Source organism: Xyrauchen texanus, chromosome 37 (genome assembly GCF_025860055.1).
Source record: "Xyrauchen texanus isolate HMW12.3.18 chromosome 37, RBS_HiC_50CHRs, whole genome shotgun sequence".
Classification (NCBI taxonomy): domain Eukaryota; kingdom Metazoa; phylum Chordata; class Actinopteri; order Cypriniformes; family Catostomidae; genus Xyrauchen; species Xyrauchen texanus.
Genome location: NC_068312.1, coordinates 14256044 through 14280572, shown reverse-complemented (window position 1 = coordinate 14280572; position 24529 = coordinate 14256044). Strand labels below are relative to the sequence as shown.

Here is a 24529-nt window from a genome sequence, read left to right as displayed (position 1 = left end):
CAGTTGAATGCCACTTTGGTGAATTAAAGTGCCAATTTCCTTCAGAAACAGCAAAATCTGTACATTATTCCAAACTTTTGGCTGCCAGTATATATATATATATATTCTTTAATGTTTTTAAATAACTTTTAAAGTTATGTATTCAAATTATGAATTATCTTTTACAAAATGTTATCATACATTATCATATTTTATCAACTTTGTACACGAAACACTGTGACATGACAGAGAGCAACTTGCAGAAAATCACATATTCAGTCAATCCTTCCAAATTAATTCAGTAAGTTCATTCACTGAAGGATTCGTCAAACTGATTCAGAATGAGAACTCTCTAATGGGAATGTACTGGCTCATAAGAGTCATTTAGTCAGACTACTCGGATTAAACCAGTCACTGTTTGTTGTTGAGTACAGCCAGCAAACACAACACAATAGAAAGCCTGCTGTTTTGGTGTTATTTCACGGTGCATGCATTTCTATGTCACCACATTCAATTTAGACAGCAGAAACAGTGAACACTGCATGTGCATGTTCCATGAGAAGCGCTGCGCTTATGGGCGACAGAGCACTTCTGAATACACAGCGAATCAGATATGTGCATCAATGGCTTTATTCTTTCGTCTGATCTTCAAAATATAATCAAGTGTATTTCTTCAAACGTGCGTCTTTGTGTCTGACAGCATTTCTTGTCACATGTCACCGCCACAGAAAACCGAGGTGAAGACGGTTTTTCGCCTGTAGTTTTCCTCACGTCCACCAACAGCAGATAGGGACCGCCAACATAGTGACAAATAATTTGTTTTACATTTCAATAGCTCTTTACCCATTATTCCAAAATCCAATGGAAGAGACACATATTGCACACACTTGGTTTTTGTAGATTTACATCTTGTACTATTTTAAATTATTTATTAAAATTAGACAACCGTCAAACTACTTTAAGAACATTCACTCGCTAGCCTTAAATATTGCACACCCTTTTGTTTGTCCATTTTCATCTCAGGTGATTTTGCATGAATTTGTATGTTTTTCATTCTTGCACATTTCTATAGCTCTCTGGTCATGTGACCTAATGACCTCAAACAAGGTTCAGAATATCCACTGATTACCCTTCTATATTGCACATCCTTTAGTTTGTCAATTTTCATCTCACTTGATTTTACATGAATTTGATAAACTTTCTAATTTCAATAGGTCCTTGGTCATGTGACCTACTGACCTCAAACAAAGGTCAGAATGTTCATTGACTACCCTTCTATATTGCACACTCTATAGTTTGTACATTTTAATCTCAAATGATTTTACATGATTTTTATTACATTTTAACTTCAATAGCTCCTTGGTCATGTGACCCACTGATTTCAAACAAAGGTCAGAATATCCACTGACTACCCTTCTATATTGCACACACTTTAGTTTGGCCATTTCAATCATGTGATTTTACATTATTTTTATTTTTTTGAATTTCAATAGGTCCTTGATCGTGTGGCCTACTGGCCTCAAACAAGGGTCAGAATGTGCACCACTACTCTTCTATATTGCACACCCTTTAGTTTTACCATTATTTGTTTTTATGTAGTTGTGTGGTACAACTATATGTTCAGTTCATGCCTATGATTTCAGTGTTCAACAAAGCCAACAACTGCTCCATGTTTGCCACTGATAAAGAACCTGGAAGTGGCCCAAAGAAGACCTTTGTTTGAGGTCATTAAGTCACATGACGAAGGAGCTATTGAAATTAGAAAAATGTATGTGAAATCACGTGAGATGTAAGTGAACAAAACTAAAATGTGTGCAATATTGAAGGGTAGTCAGTGGACATTTTGAACCTTGGTTGACGTCAGTAGGTCACAAACCGTTTTTAACTTTAAAATGTGCCTTCTGTCCTGGGCTCTGATGTTGTTTGAAAAGGCTTGAGAAGTTTGTTCTTCTGTTGTAAATAAGCAGCACTTCCAGATTCATGTGTCAACTGCTGGCAGGAAGTGCTTTTTAGAAGTTAATAATGTTTTTATTATTGATTTATTTTTACACCAATGTATCGATTTGCTTCAGAAGACATTTATTGATCGACTGCAGTTGTATGGATTACTTTTATGCAGCCTAAATGTGACTTTTGGACTATCAAAGTGCTGGCACCTGTGTACTTCCATTATAAGGACCTGACAGAGCTCTATCTTCTTTTAAAAATCTTAATTTGTGTTCTGCTGAAGAAAGAAAGTCATACACATCTGGGATGGCATCAGGTATAAGTGAATGAGAGAATTAAAATTTTTGGGTGAACTATTTCTGTAAAATAGGCTATATTTACCTCGGACAGATTGACAAATTTGTGTGCCCCGGAAGGAAAGCTGATGTTCTGTGTACACGCGCGCATACACTGTTGTCAGCACTCTTAGAGTGGTTCATGTTAGAGGACTGCCGGGTTCGGGTCAGTTTTTCCAAGTAGGACTGTGTTCGGTTTGTAATTTATGAATAATAATAATAATAATAATAACATATATATATATATATATATATATATATATATATATATATATATATATATATATATATATACAGGACTTCCGAACTTGTTTCGCTCAAGAGTTAGGTGCACGTTTTTGCGTGTGTCTGCGAACGTCCTTGACTGCTGCACTGTGTCTCGCTGTTTCTTTAGTGTCTCACGCAGGACCGGCACATTTTAGATAGTGTCAAGTTAAAAATAACTTCAGGTCTCAAAAACGCACGTCAAGACACCTGCATTCTGTTACATTCTTTGCGCTGCGTCTAGATTGTTTTTAGCGCAGGTGCCACAAAGATGTCGTGGTTGCAAAGAAGTGACCGTTACAATGTTTAATATTATTCCAGATTATTCTGATTTTGAGTATGACTTTCAACGGGCTGTGGCAAGAGAGAAGGTGGGGTGTGGAGGCAGATCTGGTTTAGTCAGCTGTTGGAAGGGGTTGCCCTGGCAACAGCGGCCATTGAGAAAACAGAGCAGCGTTGAGGTATCATGACTATTGAACTGCAGAGGGTTAGTCAGTGGTATTGTGGAGGAGTTTCACAGTCATTCTGTTTTTATTGTTTTATGATATGAAACCTGGTGGTAGTAGGATGTGGGTCAGAGAGTAAGATTAGTCAATCAGGTCAGACTGCTGATCCAGTTCAGTCATTCAAACTTCCTGCTAACTGTGTTTCTTTCCTTTCATGAATATTTCAGCGCTGACCACAGCTAGATTCCACGTGTTTGTGTGTGTTGAGTATCCAGTGTGTTTTTATCTTAGCTTCTCTATATATTACTTACCACTGTACCATGTAATAAGAAAATAATACATATTTTTCAGTACCATCCATCCATCCGTCGTATATAATCCTATGAATATAATCATTTAGTACCATGGTACTGACGCAGTTATATTTTGCAAGGTCACAAATGATGGATTAATTAAGAGAAAAATATTTATACAATATATTAAAAAAACAACAACAAAAAAATTCCCCAGTACTACTTTGTACCCTCCACTCAATTGTAATGTTGTGGTGCCACCGTGTGGTTGTATTTAAAACTACACTTAGGTGATTCAAGTATTAGACAGAACTGATGGCTGTGCATATATTAGAGAACAATAAAACATTGCTGTGGTGTGTACTCCAAAAAGAAACCATGAATACTGAGTCACTGATTTGCTGTGTTTGCACATGTATGTAATATTTTCACTCAACTTATTGTTATATGGGTGTGTGACATCTTGTTAACAGATTCTAGCAGGCGGCCTGTATGTGACAAATGTAAGCCTGGCTTCTCTGGCCCGACATGCAATGTGTGTATAGACGGTCTCTTCAAATCATCAGGTGTGTGTGTGCCCTGCAACTGTAACGGGAATGCAGACCCTCGCTCCAGGCCTCAAATATGCCACCCCGAGACAGGGCACTGCCACCGCTGCATCAACAACACAACGGGCGCACACTGTGAGATCTGCACCCGTGGCTACATAGGGGACGCCCCCTCCCACAATTGCACCCGAAGAGGTACAAAAATTTTCCATATAATTTGTGGGGAACATGGGAAGGTACAAACAAGCGGTCATATATTCTGCCCTACAAAGGCAAAATGCAGTAACTGCGCTAACAATGACAATGAAAAAGTCTCACTCGCATTTTCTCTGAATCTGAATTTTACATTGCAGACTTTCATCAGACTTTTGAAAAATGTCCACTTTGCTGCTTTTTCTGGCCAAAAAATTTCCTTGAAGATTGGTAGAGACCATCTGACTTACAACAATTAACCACAGTTTGTTTTTGTTTTTTTACGTGCCATTTTAGTTGTGACTTAATTTGAAATCAATGATACACAATAGTTAAGTGTGGAAAAAATCATAATGGGTGATTGGAAAATAAGTTTGTTTGAGATGATAGAAATTGTTTTTAAATCTAGATTAAAAACATGTGCCAGGTTTGGAGAAATTTAATCTTTGTGTATATATTGGTCATATGGATTTTTGAAAAACATTTTAACATTTTCTAAAAAAAATATATATTTTCTTTTACAAATGTCAAGTGGTGTTACCATCAAGAAAAAAAAGCGTTATAATACTTTTCTTGCACCTTGAATACATGAGTGTACACAATGTAATCATTAAATAAAAATACTTTAGGAAAATAACAAATATACATTTTTGAGTAATAAATATCAATATGTTTTCTTAGGGTTACTCCATTTGACTTGAACAAAATGTTGAAAAACATTGTCCCATGACAACAGAACAGCAACATGCATGTTGGTTACACAAATATTGTAACAAATATACTGTACCATATTTGAAAACAATATAATTTTATTGTAAAACTTTGCATTTTAAAAATAATAATAATAAAAGATTATTCCAAACAACACATTTCATTTTTGAAGAATTTCAGCTTTTAATGACTTATATGCATCCAGACAATCACACCAATTGTTTCACTATTTGTTAACTAACCGCCTGAAAAATATCAAAATTAATTCAGACAAACATATTAATCATATTAGAGTTGCATTCAAATATTTGTTTTGTGTGAAATAGATAAAAAAAAAAAAAATAGTTTAATAGACCCAGACACAAAATTAATTTGTCATTCACGTCATTCACCCAATAATCAATAGTAATTTTCCACAAATTATTTGACAGAAAACACTGAAGAAATTTGTAGAAGTGTGGGTAGAGTTTTTGTGTGCAATATGCATCAGCTGGTCAGTGAATTGACTGTGGGTGGTTCGTGTGTGGGAGACAAATGGCAATTTAAAATCACAATTAACAACTAGAGATAGGAGAACATGTTGGTGATGAAATGTGTCACAACGTGGTTTATCAATACAAACTCATTTCAGTGGTTTGTGTGCATTTGTTGTAGTGGTTGTTAAAATACTTGCTTGGGTCATTGACTCAATGAGTCATGAAAAATGAATGCAAGCTTCGGTGTAGATTTCATTTGATAAATAAATCATTTGATAATTATTTTATTGCACCACTCAGATTTGGGGATAAATATTATAAGTGTAAATAGATATTTTCAGGGAAATTCTTAACCGTACCTATGGGATAGTTTTTTCCTCTGTGTATATTACCTCTGCAAAAGGGAACTCATTTACTCAATGAAAACACCATATTTCACAACATTAGGCTACATACATACTGTTGGTAGATACATACTTCTTTCTTTATACCCTTATTATTATCATCATCATTTTATTCCTTTATTCTAATATTCTTTTTACTTTATTCTCTTTTTGTTTCTATTATGTTTATTTCTTTTATCCCTCTGGGGTCTGAGGGTGTTTTGGGCCCTGGAGAAGTTTTGACATGCCTTGACATTTGTGCTTTTTTCAGTTGCTTAAAAACATATTAATGGCTAAAGTCTGATAACCCTGTATTCATCACAAACTGGGCTACAATAATATGTGAGCAACATGTGTGTACATGTTTGTATTTTTGAGAAAATAACGTTTATGCATGGTTTTTGAAAAGACAACATTTGTAAGTCATTGAAATAAGGGCATATAACACATACTAAACATTTGTCCACAAGCCTTTTGAGAACTGGATCTTGTAGCCTTGAGTTATTGCTACAAAATGATGTGAAAACCATCCTGATCACTCATTCATACAAAACAATATAATTAACTTTCGTAAGACACATTTAGTGTTAGAAAGGTCTTATGCGAGAAGGCGTGAATGATGATGAATATTGATTGTAATTTACACCTGAGGAGACAAATTGGCCCGGTTGCTAGGGAGGGTAGAGTCACATGAGGTAACCTCCTCCTGGTCGCTATAATATGGTTTGCTCTTGGTGGGGCACATGGTGAGTTGTGCGGAAATGCCGCAGAGAATAGTATGAAGCCTCCACACACACTATGTCTCCGCAGTAACACGTTCAACAAGCCATGTGATAAGATGCATGGATTGACGGTCTCAGATGTGGAGGCAACTGAGATTCGTCCTCTGCCACCCGGATTGAGGCGAGTCACTACGCCACCATGAGGACTTAGAGCGCATTGGGAATTGGGCATTCCAAACTGGGGAGAAAAAGGGGAGGAAACAGTTGAGGTCGCCATGTCTTTCACCTTAATACCACCTAGCACTGACTAGTAAATCATGGTTCATGGCTGTAATGTAACTATGGACCCTTTTCACATTTCCGGGTTTGGAACACAGAAGTAAACTACTGTATAGTGGGATAAACTTCTATAGCAGTGAAAAGGAGACCACAGCTATTATTATTTTTCCATTCAAATTTGATCCCACAGCAAAACAAAAAATCTATTTTTACATTTCCATGACTTTCAAAAAGAGGAAAACAACAGAGTGGTGGATAACGGAAGACAGAAGAGAGAAAGATGCCAAATTTATTGTCAATCCTTCAGCAGTTTTATTTGTTACCCTATCACAGTAGTGTTGACTGTTTTTATAAATTTTTTATTAAGGCCAGGTTAATGCAAGGAACACCATTTTTATCTCTGCAAATCCACTAACCATATTAATAATTTACTCTCTATCTCTCTCAGCTGTGAGAATCCTCCCAACTCAAGACATCAAGAACTCCACTGCCAAAATATTAAAAGAATATTGTTATAAAGTTACTCAAAATGAATGAAAACCTGTACAAAATTTTGCTAGAGTCATCAAGGGATTTCATTGGGTCTTGAATAAAAATGTAAGTGACATTACAAGGCACTGAAAAAGACATCAGGTGAATGAAAACACATGCTTCATTGGGTAACATTGGGTAAAGTAAAAAATGGCATTAAACATGACAGAATCAACCTGAATACATTACGTACACATTAGGTCAAATAGAAATAACTGCTTAAGGGACAGTGATTTGTAGGTTACCACTTTGTATAGTGTATGGGTGTGTTGTACATGCAGCCCGTTATCAACATTTGCATTGTTTGTACCTCAATGTGGAGTTGCATCATTTGTTATCTCTGCAAATCTACTAACCATATTAATTATTAACTCTCTCTCTCTCTCTCTCTCTCTCTCTCTCTCTCAGCTGTGAGAATCCTCCCAACTCAAGACATCAAGACCTCCACTGCCGAAATCCCCAAATCCACACGTCCTATTCCTTCTACACCTCCAATCCGCCTCCCCACTTCTTCCTCCCCCTCCACCACCACCACCACTTCCCTCCCGACCCTGCAGTCTGGCACTGGAGACTCCGCAGGACACAACAGCACAGCCTCTGCCCTAACTGTAGTGTCCTGGACGCAATTTAACATCATCATTCTCGCTGTCATCATCGTCGTCGTTGTCCTCCTCATGGGCTTCGTCGGGGCCGTGTATATGTATCGCGAGTATCGGAATCGAAAACTGAATGCCCCATTTTGGACCATTGAGCTTAAGGAAGATAACATCAGCTTCAGCAGCTACCATGACAGCATCCCGCACGCTGACCCTAACGGACTGTTAGAGGAGGAGCCATGCGTGGTCGCAGCCAATGGGCAGTTAGCACTGGCCACTGCCGCCAACATGTACAAAGCGTGAAATAGTTGGTACGATTATATCTGCTCTTAAATACGATGATTAGGGAAAGAAGGTAGCCTTGCTCTGGGAGCCAAAGCTAACTTTTATTTATTTCTACATACTATTTAGCTCCCCATAAGGCAGATATCACACAGGAAGCAGTGGGACTGTGGCAGGGCGGGGCCGGGTCATGATCCTACACACCCGGTCCCGTCCTCCGCCCTGCCACAGTCCCACTGCTTCCTGTGTGATATCTTCATGCAACCTGATCTTAAAAAACATATTTCTTGTACCATTTTGGAGAGGTCTCTTTTAAATTCAAGACAAGCCATTAAAATATCACTTATGGAAGCCCTTAAACACACAAAAAATGTATTATTTGCCAGAATATTTTGTGCTGCCTCTTAAATGAGCCTCTAAGGTTTGTGTGCCTGAGTTTGAAAAGACAGAGGCAATGAACGAGGCAATGAATTTGAGAGACCATTGGACCAACACAGCAAGATAATGACACCTAAATACTACTGTCTGTATAGAAAGCTCACAAGTTCTTGAGACAATTACTCTACTTTTAAAAGCAGACAGGGATACGTCTGGAACAGAGTACAATTACATAAGATTTGTACTCATCCAAACAGCTTTACTCAGAAAAGAATGGAACTTAAAAGTTCAAAATGAACAAGACTTTTGTAAAAGACGCCAAGACTGCAAATCAGGTGATATTTGTTAGGGAGGAAACGTCTGACCTTGCGAAGCATCTGTCTTTGACTGAGACTATTTCATACACATATCAAAGGCCATGCTTTGGATTTCTATGGAATGCAGTCTTTGTAGATCAGAGGAAATTCCTGTAACAGATTGGTATCAAACCAAACATGCTACAAAACAGTCATACCTGGTTTACCGGTAACACTCACACCTGTTTCAGCCTTATTGTGTTTGTGTGCGTGTGGGTGTTTATGTGTCTGTGGGAGAGACAGTGTTGAGTGTGGAGACAGTTTCTATTCTAACTGTGTAGAGCTGGATTCTACACAGGAATGTACAACAAGACTTTGTGAGCATGGATAGATTCTGCTGCATAGTTTCACTAATATAAATGTTTGACACGATATTGTAGACACGAAAGCCATGTAAGCATAAAAAGTATTCAGACTTTTAGAAGACATTGTGTGGGAAAGACTGTGTTTGGGAACCTATAAGGTACTGCAGTGGACACAATGTGTTTACCCCTCCATCTGTCTACAAGGACCCTTTAAAATGTGATTCAGGATCATTTTGATGATTTGGACAAAGGACTGGTCTTTTGTATTGAATTATTACTTTTTTTTTTATCATTATTATGGTTGATCATGTTGACTACTATTTATTTATCCTTTATGTTTTGTCTCTGTGTTCTTATTTTATTGCTGTTTTGTACAGTGTACCATACTGAATGCAAACTCTGTAGGCCGAGTTGTGTGCACAACCTCAATGACAAGACATGTTGGAAGTCTTATTTTCTCCTCTGGTTTTCTTTCTATTTAGTAAGTCAGGTTAAACATTAATAACTCACTGTATATGGGATGTCAGTGGAAAATACTGTATTTTCTCAGTCCTGAGTGGTCGAATGACAAATTAAATTAAAGGATTAATGAATCAAAGTACATGCAGATATGAGACAGTATATCAAGACTTTTAGACTGAATGTCTAGTACTTTACTAGAGAGTGAATGGAGTACTTTAACAGACAGTTTCCAATTCAGCAGAACAGTAATGTTTTATTTTTTTGAAACACATTCATATTTTTAATCACATATGTCTTAGAGGAATAGTTCACCCAAAAATGAAAATTCTCCCATAATTTACTCACCCTCATGCCATCCCAGATTTATATGACTTTCTTTCTTCTGCAGAACACAAACAAAGATTTTATTGAAGAATATCTAAGTTCTGTTGATCCATACAATGCAAGTGAATGATGGACAGAACTTTGAAACTCCAAGCAGCACATAATAGCACCATAAAACGAATCCATAAGATTTCAGTGGTTAAACTAAAGCATTGTCTTTTGAAGTGCTTCAATCGGTTTTGGGTGAAAACAGACCAAAATGTAACTAATATTTCGCTATAAATCTTGACATCAGCAGTCTCCTTGGCGACCATGATTTCAAGAGTGATTACACTTCCTGGCGCCATCTAGCACTCTGAGCATGCGTCAAGCACTAGGAAGTGTAATCAAGCTTGAAATCATGATCATGCCAAGAGACTGCAATGGTAGGATGTACAGTAAAAAATGAGATTCATTTTGGTCTGTCCTCACCCAAAATCAATTAGATCGCTTCAGCAGACATGGATTAATCCACTGGAGTCAGATAGATTACTTTATGCTGCCTTTATGTGTTTTTTGGAGCTTCAAAGCTTTGGTTAACATTCACTTGCTTTGTATGGACCTACAGAGCTGAGATATTCTTCTAAATATCTTTTTTTTGTGTTCTGCAGAAGAAAAATCTCATACATATGGGATGGCATGAGATAATTTTCATTTTGGGGTGAACCACTCCTTTAAAGAAAAATCTCCAACTGTAACTAAAGCAAATCAATTAGACGAGTGGTTCTCAACTAGTAGGTCACAAGTCTGTTCTTATGAGTTGGCAGACAACAGGTTAAAACAATGCTAAATTCCAATATTAAAATGCGAAACATATAATCGTAAAATCATGTGAGAAACAATTTTGATACTGTGTTGGGTAACAAGCACAGCAGCAGCATTTGATGTACAATGTAAAATCTGGGTGCTGAAGTAAAACCAGTGAAGAACCACTGAATTAAACTACATAAAACATGTTATACCTCCGATTAGACTTGTAGATTGACCTGCTGCTGTGCTTGTTTCTTGGGTTTCACTGTACCTTTAAAAAAGCTCCTAGGAATAGAAACCATAAGGCATCTGAATTTATAATGAACAGAAAAAAAATTTCAATCTATAGTTGTAGTCACGGTAGTCTTTGTTCCTGAAGGGTGTAGCTCAGTTCAGCTCAGTGGCTGAGGCAAGAGTAGTTGTGACCCAACCCTACAATTTCCAAACAGCTGCTGGCAGACTTCCAACCAACACCGATCAGACATTCTCTGTTGACCTCTCTCATCAACAAGACATTTCCATCTGCAGAACTGCCCCTCACTGGATGTTTTTAGTTTTTTGCACCAATTTGAGTAAATTATAGAGAATGTTGTGCGTGATAATCCCAGATCATCAGCAGTTACATAAACACATTTTGGGGTCTTGGAGTATTGACTCCAGGGTGTACTGAGTGACTCGAGCTTTAGTTAGTGTTGACATCAACCATCAGAATGGAGAAAAAAATGTGGTTGCAGTGATTTGGACCGTTGCATGATTTTTGGTGCCAAATGGGCTGGTTTGAGGATTTCTGTAACTGCTGATCTCCTGGGATTTTCACAAACAACAGTCTCTAGAATTTACTCAGAATGGTTAAAAAAAACAAACAAAAAACATCCAGTGAGGGGCAGTTCTGCGAATGGAAATGCCTTGTTGATGAGAGAGGTCAACAGAGAATGGCCAAATTGGTTAGAACTGACAAAGTCTACGGTAACTCAGATAACCGCTCTGTACAATTGTGGTGAGAAGAATATCATCTCAGAATGCTATTCTACGCACTTCGGAACGCACTTCGGAACGCACTTCTATGCGGGGGCACGTAGTCTCGTGCCGCTCTCGTATATGCTTGCCTCTACCTGCGTCCACAATTGACTAGAGAGAAGCATAATGAGCTTGAAATATTTCACAAGTACACATACTAAATAGAGACGGGATGTTTTAAGGGGATCAAACAAACACCACAATGCAATAAATGGATTGACAAACAAGCATTTTTTTTTTCCTTTTTGGAATCAAATGTGCCAGAACGGCATTCCGGACCATACCAGTCCAATTTAACCCCTGGCCACAACATTAAATCCAACTGCCTAATATTGTGTAGGCCTTGGGTGAATGGCAAAGGAAAAGCAGTGGTCAATGCATTGGAAGCCTGTGCTCCGGGGTCTAACTAACGGTGAGGGTGGCTCATCTCGGCTTGAATGACATGCAAGAGCCACCTGGACGTGCAGTTATACAGGGGGTTTGAATAAAAAAAAATGCAGTCAGGAGTGGTTCCTCCACGTCCTCAGTAATGGTGACTGAAGGCGAGGAGGGTGGCTCCCCTTGGGTTGAATGGCATGCCTGAGCCCCTTGGATGTGCAGTTGAGCCGAGGGTTTGAGTGAAAATGCAGTTGGCAGGAGCTGTTCCTCCAGGCCCTCGTGATGGTGACTGAAACCGAGGAGGGTGGCACCTCTCGGCTTGAGGAAGAGGCTAAAATCCCTGGGTGAACGGCAAAGAAAAAGCAGGAAAAAAATTAAATCAATGCATTGGGAGCATTCATGCTCCAGGGTATAACTCACGATGAGCGAAGCCAGGGAGGGTGGCTCATCTTAGCTTGAATGACATGTCCGAGCCCCCTGGATGTTCAATTGTGAAAAAATGCAGTTGGGAGCATGTGTTCGCCATACCCTCAATGATAGTAACCGAAGCCTAGGAGGGTGGATCAGATCGTGGGTCCAAAAGCCGAGTTCTTTGTCAACAGTAAGGCAGTAACACGCTATAACTGCACAACATCCATAAAAGCGTAAACACAAACAAACACAGTCCATGGTTTTCCACTCCGAACCTTTGCGAATCTGCATCAGGGATATATACAACCCTCATATCATTGTTTCCATCTTTTCATTGGCCGGCATTATCCAGAGACAAACATGGATGACGCAATCTTTACATCACTTGTGTCAACTGTCCTGTTAAGCAATATTGAGTGACTACCCAATCACATCTGCACAGATAATTTTGAAGGAGGGCTCATTTTTTCGTAAGACCCTCCCAAATATCATGTTTGGGTGTTTTGCTACTGAACACTACACAGAGTGCAAGATTTTGCAGAGAATGGACATGAATGATGTCATGTGTTGAACTGAACAAAGGCAGATTGATTAATATTTCTTCGTATTTGTAAATCTTTTGACTAAAATCTGTACAAAATCGAATGGATTTTAATTATTGGACTCGAAGTTTGGAGGATTGTGCTCATCTGTGTTTGGGTGGAAGACAATAAAGATCAGAACTTCTGGTTTCATTTTCCATGTTTTGATTTTCACTCTTGACACGTTTAGTAAAATCTTATTGTTGTATCCTTTCAATCATCAAAATCTCTTTAAATATCAAATCTTGAGACCCAGATCTTCACCACTATCTAACTTCATTGGCAAACAGATCAGCTGAAAGTTCACTGAAACTGGGGTAAGATACAAACAGACATTTTCAGACTAATTTATTGTGAACATCGAAGTGTTTGTTCAGAGTTCCTTGTTTTATTCTTTCATCAAAAATGCATTTTTCTCACGGTCACTTGAGCGCACGCTCTCTCTCCTTCTTTCACACATGCAGTGCCTCAGGGAGGCATATTAAACTGATATGCTAGATTTAAATGGCAAACGAACCTGTAATTTATGACATGTATCCATGTCAACAGTGAGCACTTCAATATGAAAACAGGAAAATCTCAGGCAATTCAAAATTCTGGTTTTACTATTTTAAGGACCCTCCGAGGCAAACGAACATGTTGTCACCCCAAAACAAGCAAATATTGCAGCTTTTCATACTTGCAATACTACTTGTGTATAGTTTTGACGCTTCCTTTGGTGATCGTTGTGCTGTACTGAACTGATACACTGAACACCCGGGCAGGTGAATGCTCTGACATCGCGATCCACGTACTATTTGTTCTCCCTCATAGCAACTGTCGTTGCCGCAGGTTGGAGACAGTGAAACGGGGGTGTTTTCTCCTGTCAGTCATTGACGCTCTATGAGAGGTTGGGCATACTAAGATGGCCGCTCGAACACTTCCGGTGGCTATATATATATATATATATAAATATAAATCTCATTGGTTCTGTCCAATATTTACAAAGCGCTGGGTTGCCAATTGGGTTATTTTTAACCAAGCAAAATTAAGAGTGCAGTCTTTACCCTGACTGCTTTGATATAAACATCATCCTGGCTACTTTTGTAATAAAAAACACATGCCCGACACTTCAGCTACTGCAGTTTTTTCCCCCAACATTGAAACCAGGATATACAGTACAAGCTTTATTATAGGACCATTTGAGCTTTTGGTGGCAACCCAAAGACCCACATTCGTAAAACTTAATAGATACCAGTAAAACACAATTGAACTTTAAAATGTATCTTATAATCTTATTAGATAAAAACCAAGTAGAATACAATTATTGTGCCAAAACTGCTTTGAGAGAAAGATACTATAGCCATACTATCTCCTAAGTGAAATTAGTCACTGAACCAGGATGGACAAAATTGCAAAGAGAAAGCCCTGAAAATGTTCTGAAGGTGTGACTTCAGTTTGTGTTCAAAATTAACACAGTCCAATAAAGATGGGAAGCTGCTGATTTAGAAATAATTTTGAAAATGATGATATTATAAATCAAGCAAAAACACAAAAATGAAAATTGGTAGCTTTTGAGATAATTCTAGTTCAAGTTTTGAGTGTAGTCTAGCAGTCCCCATAGAAGAACTATTCCCTCAGCATACAGAATATCAAAAGCATGCATCCATGTTATGCACATCACTGTCAAGTCAGCCTCATGAGAACAGGGGAAACTCCAATAATCACATTCTTTTTGTGACATCAATATTCTTTAAATTCTTTAAAAATATGCAGGGTAACAGCACATATTCAAAACTGTGATTTAGCAGGCACTTTCAGAAAGAAGACATCATGAAACAACAAAAGGTTTTGCTTGACCAAGACACAATTTGTGAAAGGCAATATTACTCCTCTGAGTTTTGAAGCTTAATACGACCCTTCAAAACAATGTAAGTACGTCATTGTGGTTATGCAACTGTAATAAAAAAGAATGCAGAACTTTCTCTGGGCAACAGCAGCATGTTTAACATACTTTGAAACATAATTTGGTTCCTGCTCCAACATAGTATAAAGTTTTTTCTGCAATCTTCCTAAGGATAAATGTTTTAATTAAAGTGCTGCTGAACATTAGAGTGGAGGTTTTTGTTGGAGGTTTTCTGTATACTTTATAGGGGGGGGGAATATGCAACATTAACCAAAGGATTTCAATAGAATTTTAAGTTTTTAATCTAACGTCTAACAATTTAGGTATCTAAGCCAGCAGGTATTTCAGATCAGCATGTGTTATTTTGCACTTGAACTTCTGTAGATGTAATGCTCTGGCAGGATTTGAACCTGCATCAGCAGGCATGGGAGGTGGAGATGGTGGTGCTAATGAGGAGGCATAAGACTACAGCTGAAAAATAGTTGATAATCAGCTCTCATATGTTTTAGGAAAAGTCATACTGAACATTGAAGTTTCAGGTTAATACTGAATGAGTTTGAACTATTATTTTTGAGTTATCCGAACCTAAGCAATAAACTTAACAATGAAAGTAAAAGAAAATGGTACATCAACAATGAATATACAGTACAGTATACAGTATTTCAAAACATTAATATCAGCACACAGCCTACTATGTATCAAGCACTGACCTGTATAGCATAAGCTAATCTTTGTTTATGACATATTAATTATTGTTGTTATAATGAGTTGCCCTTGAGTTTTACTTAAAACTTTGAAATTAAGTGAAACCATGAACACCGGTGACTACATGATTATCTGGCCCTCGTAATTGTTATTTCCTCAGGCGATAAGAATTTGGGCACAGAGTCAAATGTCTTTCAGAATCAGCCAGGCATGCGGTATCAAAGGCAATACAGGAAGCGACACTGGACTGACCTGACATGGGAGACTCGTGTTGTCATGTCGCCGAAACTTCACGAATGGGCTGTTTGTTTTTGGGCGTTGAAGAACACGTGGGAGAAATTTGTATATATAAAGAGATGAGCTGGAAGGCATGAAGCTGAGCTTATTAAACTAGCAGTTATGGAGTACGGACAAGAAGACGTAGCCTCTAAAGAATACGCTGATTTAATGGAGCATGAACCCGTCAGTCGTCTTAAGACGCAGTACCGCTCTTTACAGCGACAGATGTGCCTCGTTCAGTTTATGACTGTTTTTCTCTGCATCAGCTGCTGTATGTTCACGCTCGTGTATCAGCCATTCGCGTCAAGCTGCAAGGTAAGCCGCGCGCTTCAAAGTGAAATTCGAATTCAAGTTCAAATAACATTTCAAATGACATTCAAATTCAAATAACGGGTTCATTCATGTTAGTGATAAATGACCATACGGGATTTTAGGATTTGATTTAGTTATTCTGCAACATCTAAAATGATCTTGTTCTTATATATATTTTTATGTGGCAAGTGGGCAACAATACACAACAGTGTGCATGTAACGCATAATGTTGCCTACACGATGTTCATTCGTATTATTCTGTAATTACTTATTAATTAGATAAAAATCATGCAATATTCAAAAATAATAATGCATATTATTTATTTTGCCTGAACTAAATAAGACTTCATCATTGACTGGTTGATGGTAAAGCTGAATCAGTTTTCTTCACAGTCTTTACTGAGAAATGGCTGGTTAACCTAACATTTCATTCATTGTTTATTAACCACAATACACTGAACAGCATGTGGATTTACAGTTATAAACCAGAAAAAACCGAAATGGCTTGTGGAATGTACAGTCATAGGTGACGGAATCAATGATTAATCACTGACAAAGTAAATGAAGGAGGATTTAGTGCATGTGTTTAAACTCGATCATTTTTCTAACTGTTTTATGTTGCTCTCTTTTTAAAGGGGAATGAAATCAAAAAGACAACTGAAATCGGTAATGTTAACTACAGTACACTTTTCATTATCTACTAACCAAGCTTCATTTTGTTGTAAATATTGATTTCAGTGTTTAATGCTATTTTTATGTAAATAATAAACCTGGAATAATATTAAACCCACATTTTCATCTCTTCCTATAGGAATGCAGAGACAAGCTCCTGAGTCCCATAGCAGAGAAAACATTATCCTGGGACAAAGGCCCACTCGTTTTACTCGCCTGACATGTAATGTGTTATTTATTCCCTTTTGCTGTGACATGGTCTCTAAATGATTGATAATGAATGTGTAAAGAGTCCAACTGTTAGAGAGAATCAGGCAATCCTGTAACAGCTTCTTATTTGTAGGCATACATGTGGGTACATTTTTATCTGTAAAGTCAATTGTAAATACCCTACAAGCATGCAAAATTGGCCCTTTAAAGTGCATGCGCTCTGATTATGATCATTAAGATCATATGCACTGGCTCACCTCATTCAGTGCTTCCAGTGGTGTGAAATAAGTCATAAGGAAAAACATATTTGACCATTTATGAATTCATGTTATACAGTTTTCCAAATGGTGCAGACTTTCAGTTTCCTAGTCCTATTGTTTGCTCTATAAAAGTTGACTGTTTAGTTAACTGTTTTCAGTCTTGGCTGGTAACACCCATGAATTTGAGATGCACTGAGAAATCACAACAGATTTCTTATCCTTAAACAGATCACTGCACTGTTACTTCAGTGGAACTGACTTGTACAGTGTAAGCACTGTAAGTCACTTTGAATGGAAAACATCTGCTGAAATGGAAAAGAAGGACAGGGTAAAAAGGATACATTGTGCTTTTTAGTGGTAAATTAATGTCTGATTAACTGTTGAGACTGACACAACAAGATGTGTCATTGTCAAAGAGCAAAAGTGAAACTAAGAAACTTCACCAAATAAACACCAAAAATGGTTTGACATTACATGGCAATAGAGAATATCAAATGCAATTGTTTTTATACTCAAGGATTCTCAGGAATGTACAGTATCATATTTTTGACCTAATATAACATTTTCATGTATTCACACGTTTTCTTTTCTTTAGTTAAACAGAAACCTGTTGTCTCTGATGCTGGTAACGTGACATGGATTTTGAAACGTCCGGAGCCAGACCATAATGAATTCTTCACCTTGGATAATGATAATGAATCTCTGAAAGTGCATCATGATGGGATTTACAAAATTTCTCTGCAGATCATGTACAGGGGATTAGAAGGATACTTTAATGATGGTGAACATCATGGAATTCTGCACCATGAAATTCACCATTACACCGACAGTTATCCTGGAGTCCTGCCCCTGCTAACCTACATGGATACAGTGAACTTTAAGAGTCCATACTGGAAGAAAACTCTGTTCTCAGAAGGTATCTTTTCTCTCAAGGCCGGGGATAGACTGAAGGTCTGGTCCAGTCATCTTATCCTCATTGATGTTGGAGGAAAGGTGGAACGAAAAACATTCTTTGTGGCATATCCTCACTTTTTCTGTTAAAAGAACAAAAAGATCTTTTTTTGAATAGCTTTGCTTAAGAGCTGCTGCCCACAATGTGTATCACATTAGAGCCATATACAAAAGCAGATGCATCTACAGAATTAGGATGTTCCTTATAAAAAAAAAACAGACATTGGTTTCAGTTTTTAAATAAAAACACTAAAATCCAGGATATTCAATGGAACATGAAATTCCAGCAAAATGAATTACGTAAGGAATAATTGACGACGGGCCGTTGAATTATTAGAAAAATAATGCACACCCGGGGTGGTAATGCGGTCACGACATGAGCTGAGTATATATATATATATATATATATATATATATATATATATATATATATATATATATTTGGTCAAAATGTTTTTACATGGAGTTTCTTCCCATTGATGTCAAAGCAAAATGTTCAAGTATTGTATACTACAATATCATGTTTGCTGTCATAAAAATGTCTATATAGTACATTACTCATTAAAGGGGTCTGTTAACTCTTATTTCCTTAAATTCCCAAATATCATCATAATAATGATTTTGTATGAAATACCATTTTATATACTTAAAATAAATGTTTATATATTTTATATGATAGTACACTGCCATTAACCATCAATAAATGTTATGATATAAAGGTTGTCTCTTGGTAATAAAAAAAAAAAAAAGTACACCATGTCAGTTGTATTCTTTTCCGCTGCCTTCAAGAGATGTCAGACCATTCGAAGACAATTGCCAGATAATCATCTAAAAATATCCATGACTCATTTCTATATACTGTACAGATATATTACTTTCTTAGGGGCATTTCATATTCCCATATACATGTAGTATAGTGAAACTCAAAAAATCTGTGTTTACCATCCCTGTTGGTCTCCCAACACTACACATGTTTAATTAGTATTATGATTAGTATAGACCTTCAAGACCTGCAATAGGTGTGCCAAATAAAGGAGTCTTCCAAAATGTGTAGTGGTGGTTGGTCTCCAGGAACAAGGTTGGGAAACACTACTTTATATAATACACAGTATATCTACAATGTAAATAAATGCTGCAGTGATAACTCCTGATAATCTTTGCTGTGTTAGCATTAGCCTCAGAATGATAAGAGAGTTAACACAGTGAAACAGAAAATGAGCTTAGTAATAATTGGTCCCACTGAGATTCAATCAAGTGATTCTAACAATTTAGGATTGTCTATGTCTATTTGAACTTGATATGGGCAAACCCTTGATTGCTTTAGATGCTTTGTACATACGTTGTGGCTGAGGGCAAACTGAGGGCCTTTTAGTTTGTTCTGGATTATTAGAGTACCTTGACTGAATGTTTAGAATATCTTTGGTAACAAGCTATACAGGACAGGAAAGAGCACCACGTGTTATTGTATAATAAACTACTAAATGTTGTTGTTGACATGTTGCCTTTCATGCATATCTAACCATTAGTGTTAATATGCTTGATTATGGTCAAATAACATGTTATATAGAGTAGAATTTTAGTTTAAATGTTTGTCTTGTTAACTTCAAAGTGTAGTATTTTAAGACAAATACATTAACTAGATGGCTTGGCTTGATTGTGATAAGTGACCACTTATTAGTGCCATAGAAAATTGACTTATGTTGCAATATTACAACAGTAATTTCCTCAAGGCCTACTGATTTACAGTAAAATCCTTAACAGTGAATTGGACACTCTCTACTGTAATAGTAATGTAAGGCTTACTACAGATGTTTGAAGCGAATCTGTATACCTGTCTTCACTCAAGACAGGTCAGTCAGCAATATATTATTTCGTGTTGTGCATTATCTGATGCACTGTAAAGTGAAATCTAGTATTTCTCTGTTTTGGTACACATGAGGTAGAGAACAACCTTTTAACCTTTAGCTCTTTGGTCAATGACATTAAGTTGTAAAGGTTTTAAAGCTTAAAGACAAGTACTGCACACACACACACAGATGTATGTCCTGTCTGACAAAGGTTTCCTTTGCCTGACACAGTGTTATGGTTTGTGAAAGCACCACTCCCTTTCCAGGTTGTAAGGGTATGAGAAGGATTTCAAGAGCATGACTCAACACTGTGTTTTGTGATGCAATCACATTCTACTATTGTTGACATGTGGATTGCTTTTGCAAACACGTTCACATTTGCTGTCACATATTATAAAGTGCTTTGGGTGCAGAAAAAAATATTAATGTTAATTTGTGTTGCTTTTCTCAGACTATGGAGTGACTATTTGCACTAGGTGTAAACAGCACCTACCCCACCAATATTTGCACTCCAATAGTCTGGTGGAAACACAGAAACTGATGGCAAACTGCACCCCAAGTATTGCTACACTGGCGTGGGGTGTAATGACTGTTTCTGCAGAATAATGGGGTTTGATTCTGCCTTTTGACACACTTTTTCCCACCCTGTTTCTTGTCTCCACTATTAATTTTTCCTTTACTACTATCATTAATAATAAATAAAAATGAATTTAAATGTTTATGTCCTTGCAATAATTCGGTCATGGTAAAGGTTGGGAGTTGAGAGAATGATTTGATCAGAGTAAAATTTTTACTATATTGTATGGTTCATGGTATATGGTTTTACTATAGCAATATTTTAGTAATCCAATTTTGTGGAATCTAGAGCTTTAATGCAATTAACCATAATGCTACAAAAACAAAAATGCCTTTTGTGGTTACATTTATTTAACTACAAAATGTAGTTAAGATGTAGGGTGTCTGTGGGAATCTAAATAAACACAATAAACATGCTGCAGTGATGCGGCTACACTGTATGTTAGTATTTAATTAATGGTGAAAATGGCTAAGCTTTTAAAGATGTCTAAGGATTTACAGATTCAATCTTTGAGCAAAGAGTAACTTAAAAATACATTAATTCATATGGAATGTTTTATTTGTTATTGGCTCTTTTTCTGTTGATTTAAGATTCTCTATATAGTACAATGTATACAAAAACAACAGATTAATTTGAGTTCATTGGATTTAGAATAATGCATATTGTCTACATATAAGAGGAAGAGTACAGGTGCAAGAACATAGTTGAGGGAGGCCATGAGAACATTTGTGTAACATTTGTGCATGACTGTGCTTGTATAACAATAATATTAATAATAATATCACATATCAAGGTCCCGTACCCCTATGGCAACAACACTGGCTCCAGTGCAGCCTGCCTCAGCAGGCCAGCCCTGGCATGTAGCCTCCCGTCTCACGGCCCGTCAACAAGAACCCAAAGAAGGCTTTGAAGCGCCCCAGAGATGGGCAACCCAGGGACGTGGAGACCTGCTGCATTGGAGGTGTTAAGCAGACCACTGGCAATCCCCTGGTGGTGGGCCGGGAGGAGAATCTTTTGATACCTTTTCTTTTGATTTTGCCTCATGCCTGTGGGGCTGTGGTACATTTTCAAGAAAAGAGTTTCCTCATTCCCTGGGTCACACATCCAGCTGCGGCACATTTACGGCAAGCACGGCGTTGCAGAGGTGCCCCCCCCACCCCTGCATGCCTAGCTGTGTCACAAACACACCCACACCAGGGTGGTTATGACAGACTGCCAGGGAATTGCTTCAATGTCCCCAGACTCAGAACGGCCACAAGCTTGGGGTTCAAACCCCCTCAGCATGGTGCGTCAGGCTCCGTGGCTTGCACTCTCCAACCCGTCGCGATGGTTGACCAGGACCTTCCGACCTGGCTTTGTGATTCAGTTTGCCAGGTGTCCGCCCAGGTTCAATGGCATCCGTTTCACCTCATCATGCTGATCTGCCGCCGCTTGTTCAGCCCTTGGACAGACCTTGCATTTCTGCAGGCAGGGGTCCCCTTATTGTAGGTGTCCAGGGGTTGTGATTATGACAGATGCCTCAGAGCATGGCTGGGGCGCCGTGTGCAATGGGCACGCAGCCGTGGCTACTGGACAGGGCCTTGACTGCGTTGGCATAACAACTGCCTTGAGGGGCTGGCAGTGTTGCTTGCCCTGCGGAGGCTTCGGCCGGTGATCCTGACGGACAACACAGCGACAGTAGCATACATCAACTGCCAATGCGCCGTTCTTGTGAATACAATCTTGGGGTTGAGCCAGGTTCTTCACGTGTGTTGTCAGGTACGAACAGGTAAGTTGTGGGACAACTGGCCAGGTGTACCACTTGCGTATAGTGCTTATCCCGTCCTGGAGGGGGAGACATGTGGTTTCTACACCCCAGCCGTGTTCACAAGATCGTGGACCCTGGATATCCTTTCTCCTTAAACCTGTGGCAGGCAAATTTGTGGAGAAATTTGATGTTGGCACAGTCCCCTCTGCCACGGGTCAATGTGTTTGTAGAGCTCCTCCCCTCTGGGTAGGACCTACCACGGGGACTTTTCCACATGCGACACTGCAGACAAAACTCGGTAAGACCATGTGACGTATTTCCACACAATTACCTCCCCTTTGGGCAGGGTTTGGTCTCTGCGGTGTCTTCCCCTTGGGAAGGGACACCTCCGCGACGCTGACACTTATGGTTAGTTTCTTAACCTCCATTCCCTGGTGGAGGGTACAAGACGTTGTGTCCCTCCTGTCCCAACACTGAACTACCCGCTGAAATGTCCGAGATTCTGTCTCGGCTCCTCAGCACAAAATCTGAATGAGTGGTTGTGAGCCAGCTCCTTTTATACCCGTATGTCCAGATGAGTGGCATGCAAATTCCACTCGCCAATTCCCTTTGGCCTTTTCTCAAAGATAAGAGGTGTGTCACTTCTCATTGCTTCCATTAGGGAACGGAGGTTACGGAAGTATCAAGGAAGATATTTTTACAGGAAAACAACACAAAAATTATTATCAAGAATACGATTTTTCCCCTAATATCAAAGGATTTACTAGAAAAAAATTAATTATGATTCAACGTGAATTTTCTTGATAAAAAATATGATCGTGCCTGGTAGCATGTGCACGTAAAATGGCTAGAAATAGCATTTTTGCTTAGCGTAAAGCTGACAATTTACACAATGTTTATTTCTATTTCTTCTGCTCCAAACTTACTTCAAACTTAATGTAACTAAATTAACCTAATTCTCTGTCTGCTTGAATTTAACACATCATAAGAAAGTGTTTCACCACTGTTTAAATGCACTTTGGATCGCATCATTTATATGTATAAATTACTAAATATTAAATGAAACAAATGATAATATAATGCAAAGTAATCACTTCAGTAATCAAAATTATTATTGAATGTAACTGTATTCTGATGACCAATTATTTAAATTGTAACTGTAGTAGAATGTACTAATTAATTGTATTTTAAATACGTAATCCCATTGCATGTATTCCATTACTCCCTAAACCTATATATATATATATATATATATATATATATATATATATATATATATATATATATATATATATATACAGTTTTGAACACAAAATCATATTGAAACAGCTAAAGTGATGAAACAGCTTTCCTTTTATACAGCAAAGTATAAAAAGATTTAAAAATATTTCCCAAAAACTGAATTTATCCAAATACAATTACAAACAATGAAATACACACACACACACACATTACTGGTTGAAATACTTAATCATTCTTTATTATAATTTTTCTCTCTCCACATTTTAGAATAATAGTATAGTCATCAAAAATATGGAATAAAATAAATGGAACTATGGGAATTATCTTGCGACTAAACAAAATCCAAAATAAATAAAAACTGTGTTATATATTAGCATCTTTATTCGTTAACATATTCACCCTTTACACAGAATTTGCAGACATGTACTCTTGACATTTTCTCATCCAACTTCTTGAGGTATCACCATGGGATGCTTTTTAAATAGTATTGAAGGAGTTCCCATGTTGGGCTGCTTTTCTTTATTACTAAGTCATCAATTTCAATTTTTTTTATTTATTAAATTGTAGTTTTATAATGAAATAAATTTATATGGTGGCACAATTATATTTTTGTCTACAAAACTAATTTCAAACATTTAATCATACGCCTTCAGATCAAATTATTTTTAAGATCATGAGAAACATTTCAGTCAAGTGTTTAAAAACTTTTGACCGGTAGTGTATATATGATACTGTCTCACAAAACAGTATACAGTTGAAGTCAGAAGCTCAACTATCATTAAAACAATCTTTTTAACCTCTCCACAGATTTAATATTAGCAAACTGTAATTTTGGAAAGTCGTTTAGGACATCTACT

General features: G+C 37.6%; 2 protein-coding genes across 2 annotated transcripts in view; both read left to right on the top strand.

The window, feature by feature from the left end:
• LOC127630970 (multiple epidermal growth factor-like domains protein 9) overlaps window positions 1–9580 on the top strand; it is a 47113-nt gene extending 37533 nt beyond the window's left edge. Inside the window, exons 5-6 of the mRNA XM_052108894.1 lie at window positions 3738–4007; window positions 7515–9580. Of these exons, the coding sequence (XP_051964854.1) occupies window positions 3738–4007; window positions 7515–8005 (761 nt within the window). The 3' untranslated portion in view covers window positions 8006–9580. The remainder of the gene's footprint in view (window positions 1–3737; window positions 4008–7514) is intronic.
• A 6237-nt stretch (window positions 9581–15817) lies between these two features.
• On the top strand, window positions 15818–18629 carry LOC127630971 (uncharacterized). The gene is made up of 4 exons (XM_052108896.1): window positions 15818–16169; window positions 16802–16832; window positions 16978–17061; window positions 17904–18629. The coding sequence occupies exons 1-4, from the start codon at window positions 15975–15977 to the stop codon at window positions 18347–18349; spliced, it is 756 nt and encodes a 251-aa protein (XP_051964856.1). The 5' UTR covers window positions 15818–15974; the 3' UTR covers window positions 18350–18629.
• The last annotated feature ends 5900 nt before the right edge of the window (window positions 18630–24529 follow it).

What these genes read in the sequence shown, in the direction of transcription:
- LOC127630971 (XM_052108896.1), top strand. Translation starts at nt 15,975, where the DNA reads ATGGAGTACGGACAAGAAGACGTAGCCTCTAAAGAATACGCTGATTTA. An exon ending in CATTCGCGTCAAGCTGCAAG is followed by an intron (nt 16,170 to 16,801) that starts GTAAGCCGCGCG and finishes CTCTTTTTAAAG; the next exon opens with GGGAATGAAATCAAAAAGAC. An exon ending in TCGTTTTACTCGCCTGACAT is followed by an intron (nt 17,062 to 17,903) that starts GTAATGTGTTAT and finishes TCTTTTCTTTAG; the next exon opens with TTAAACAGAAACCTGTTGTC.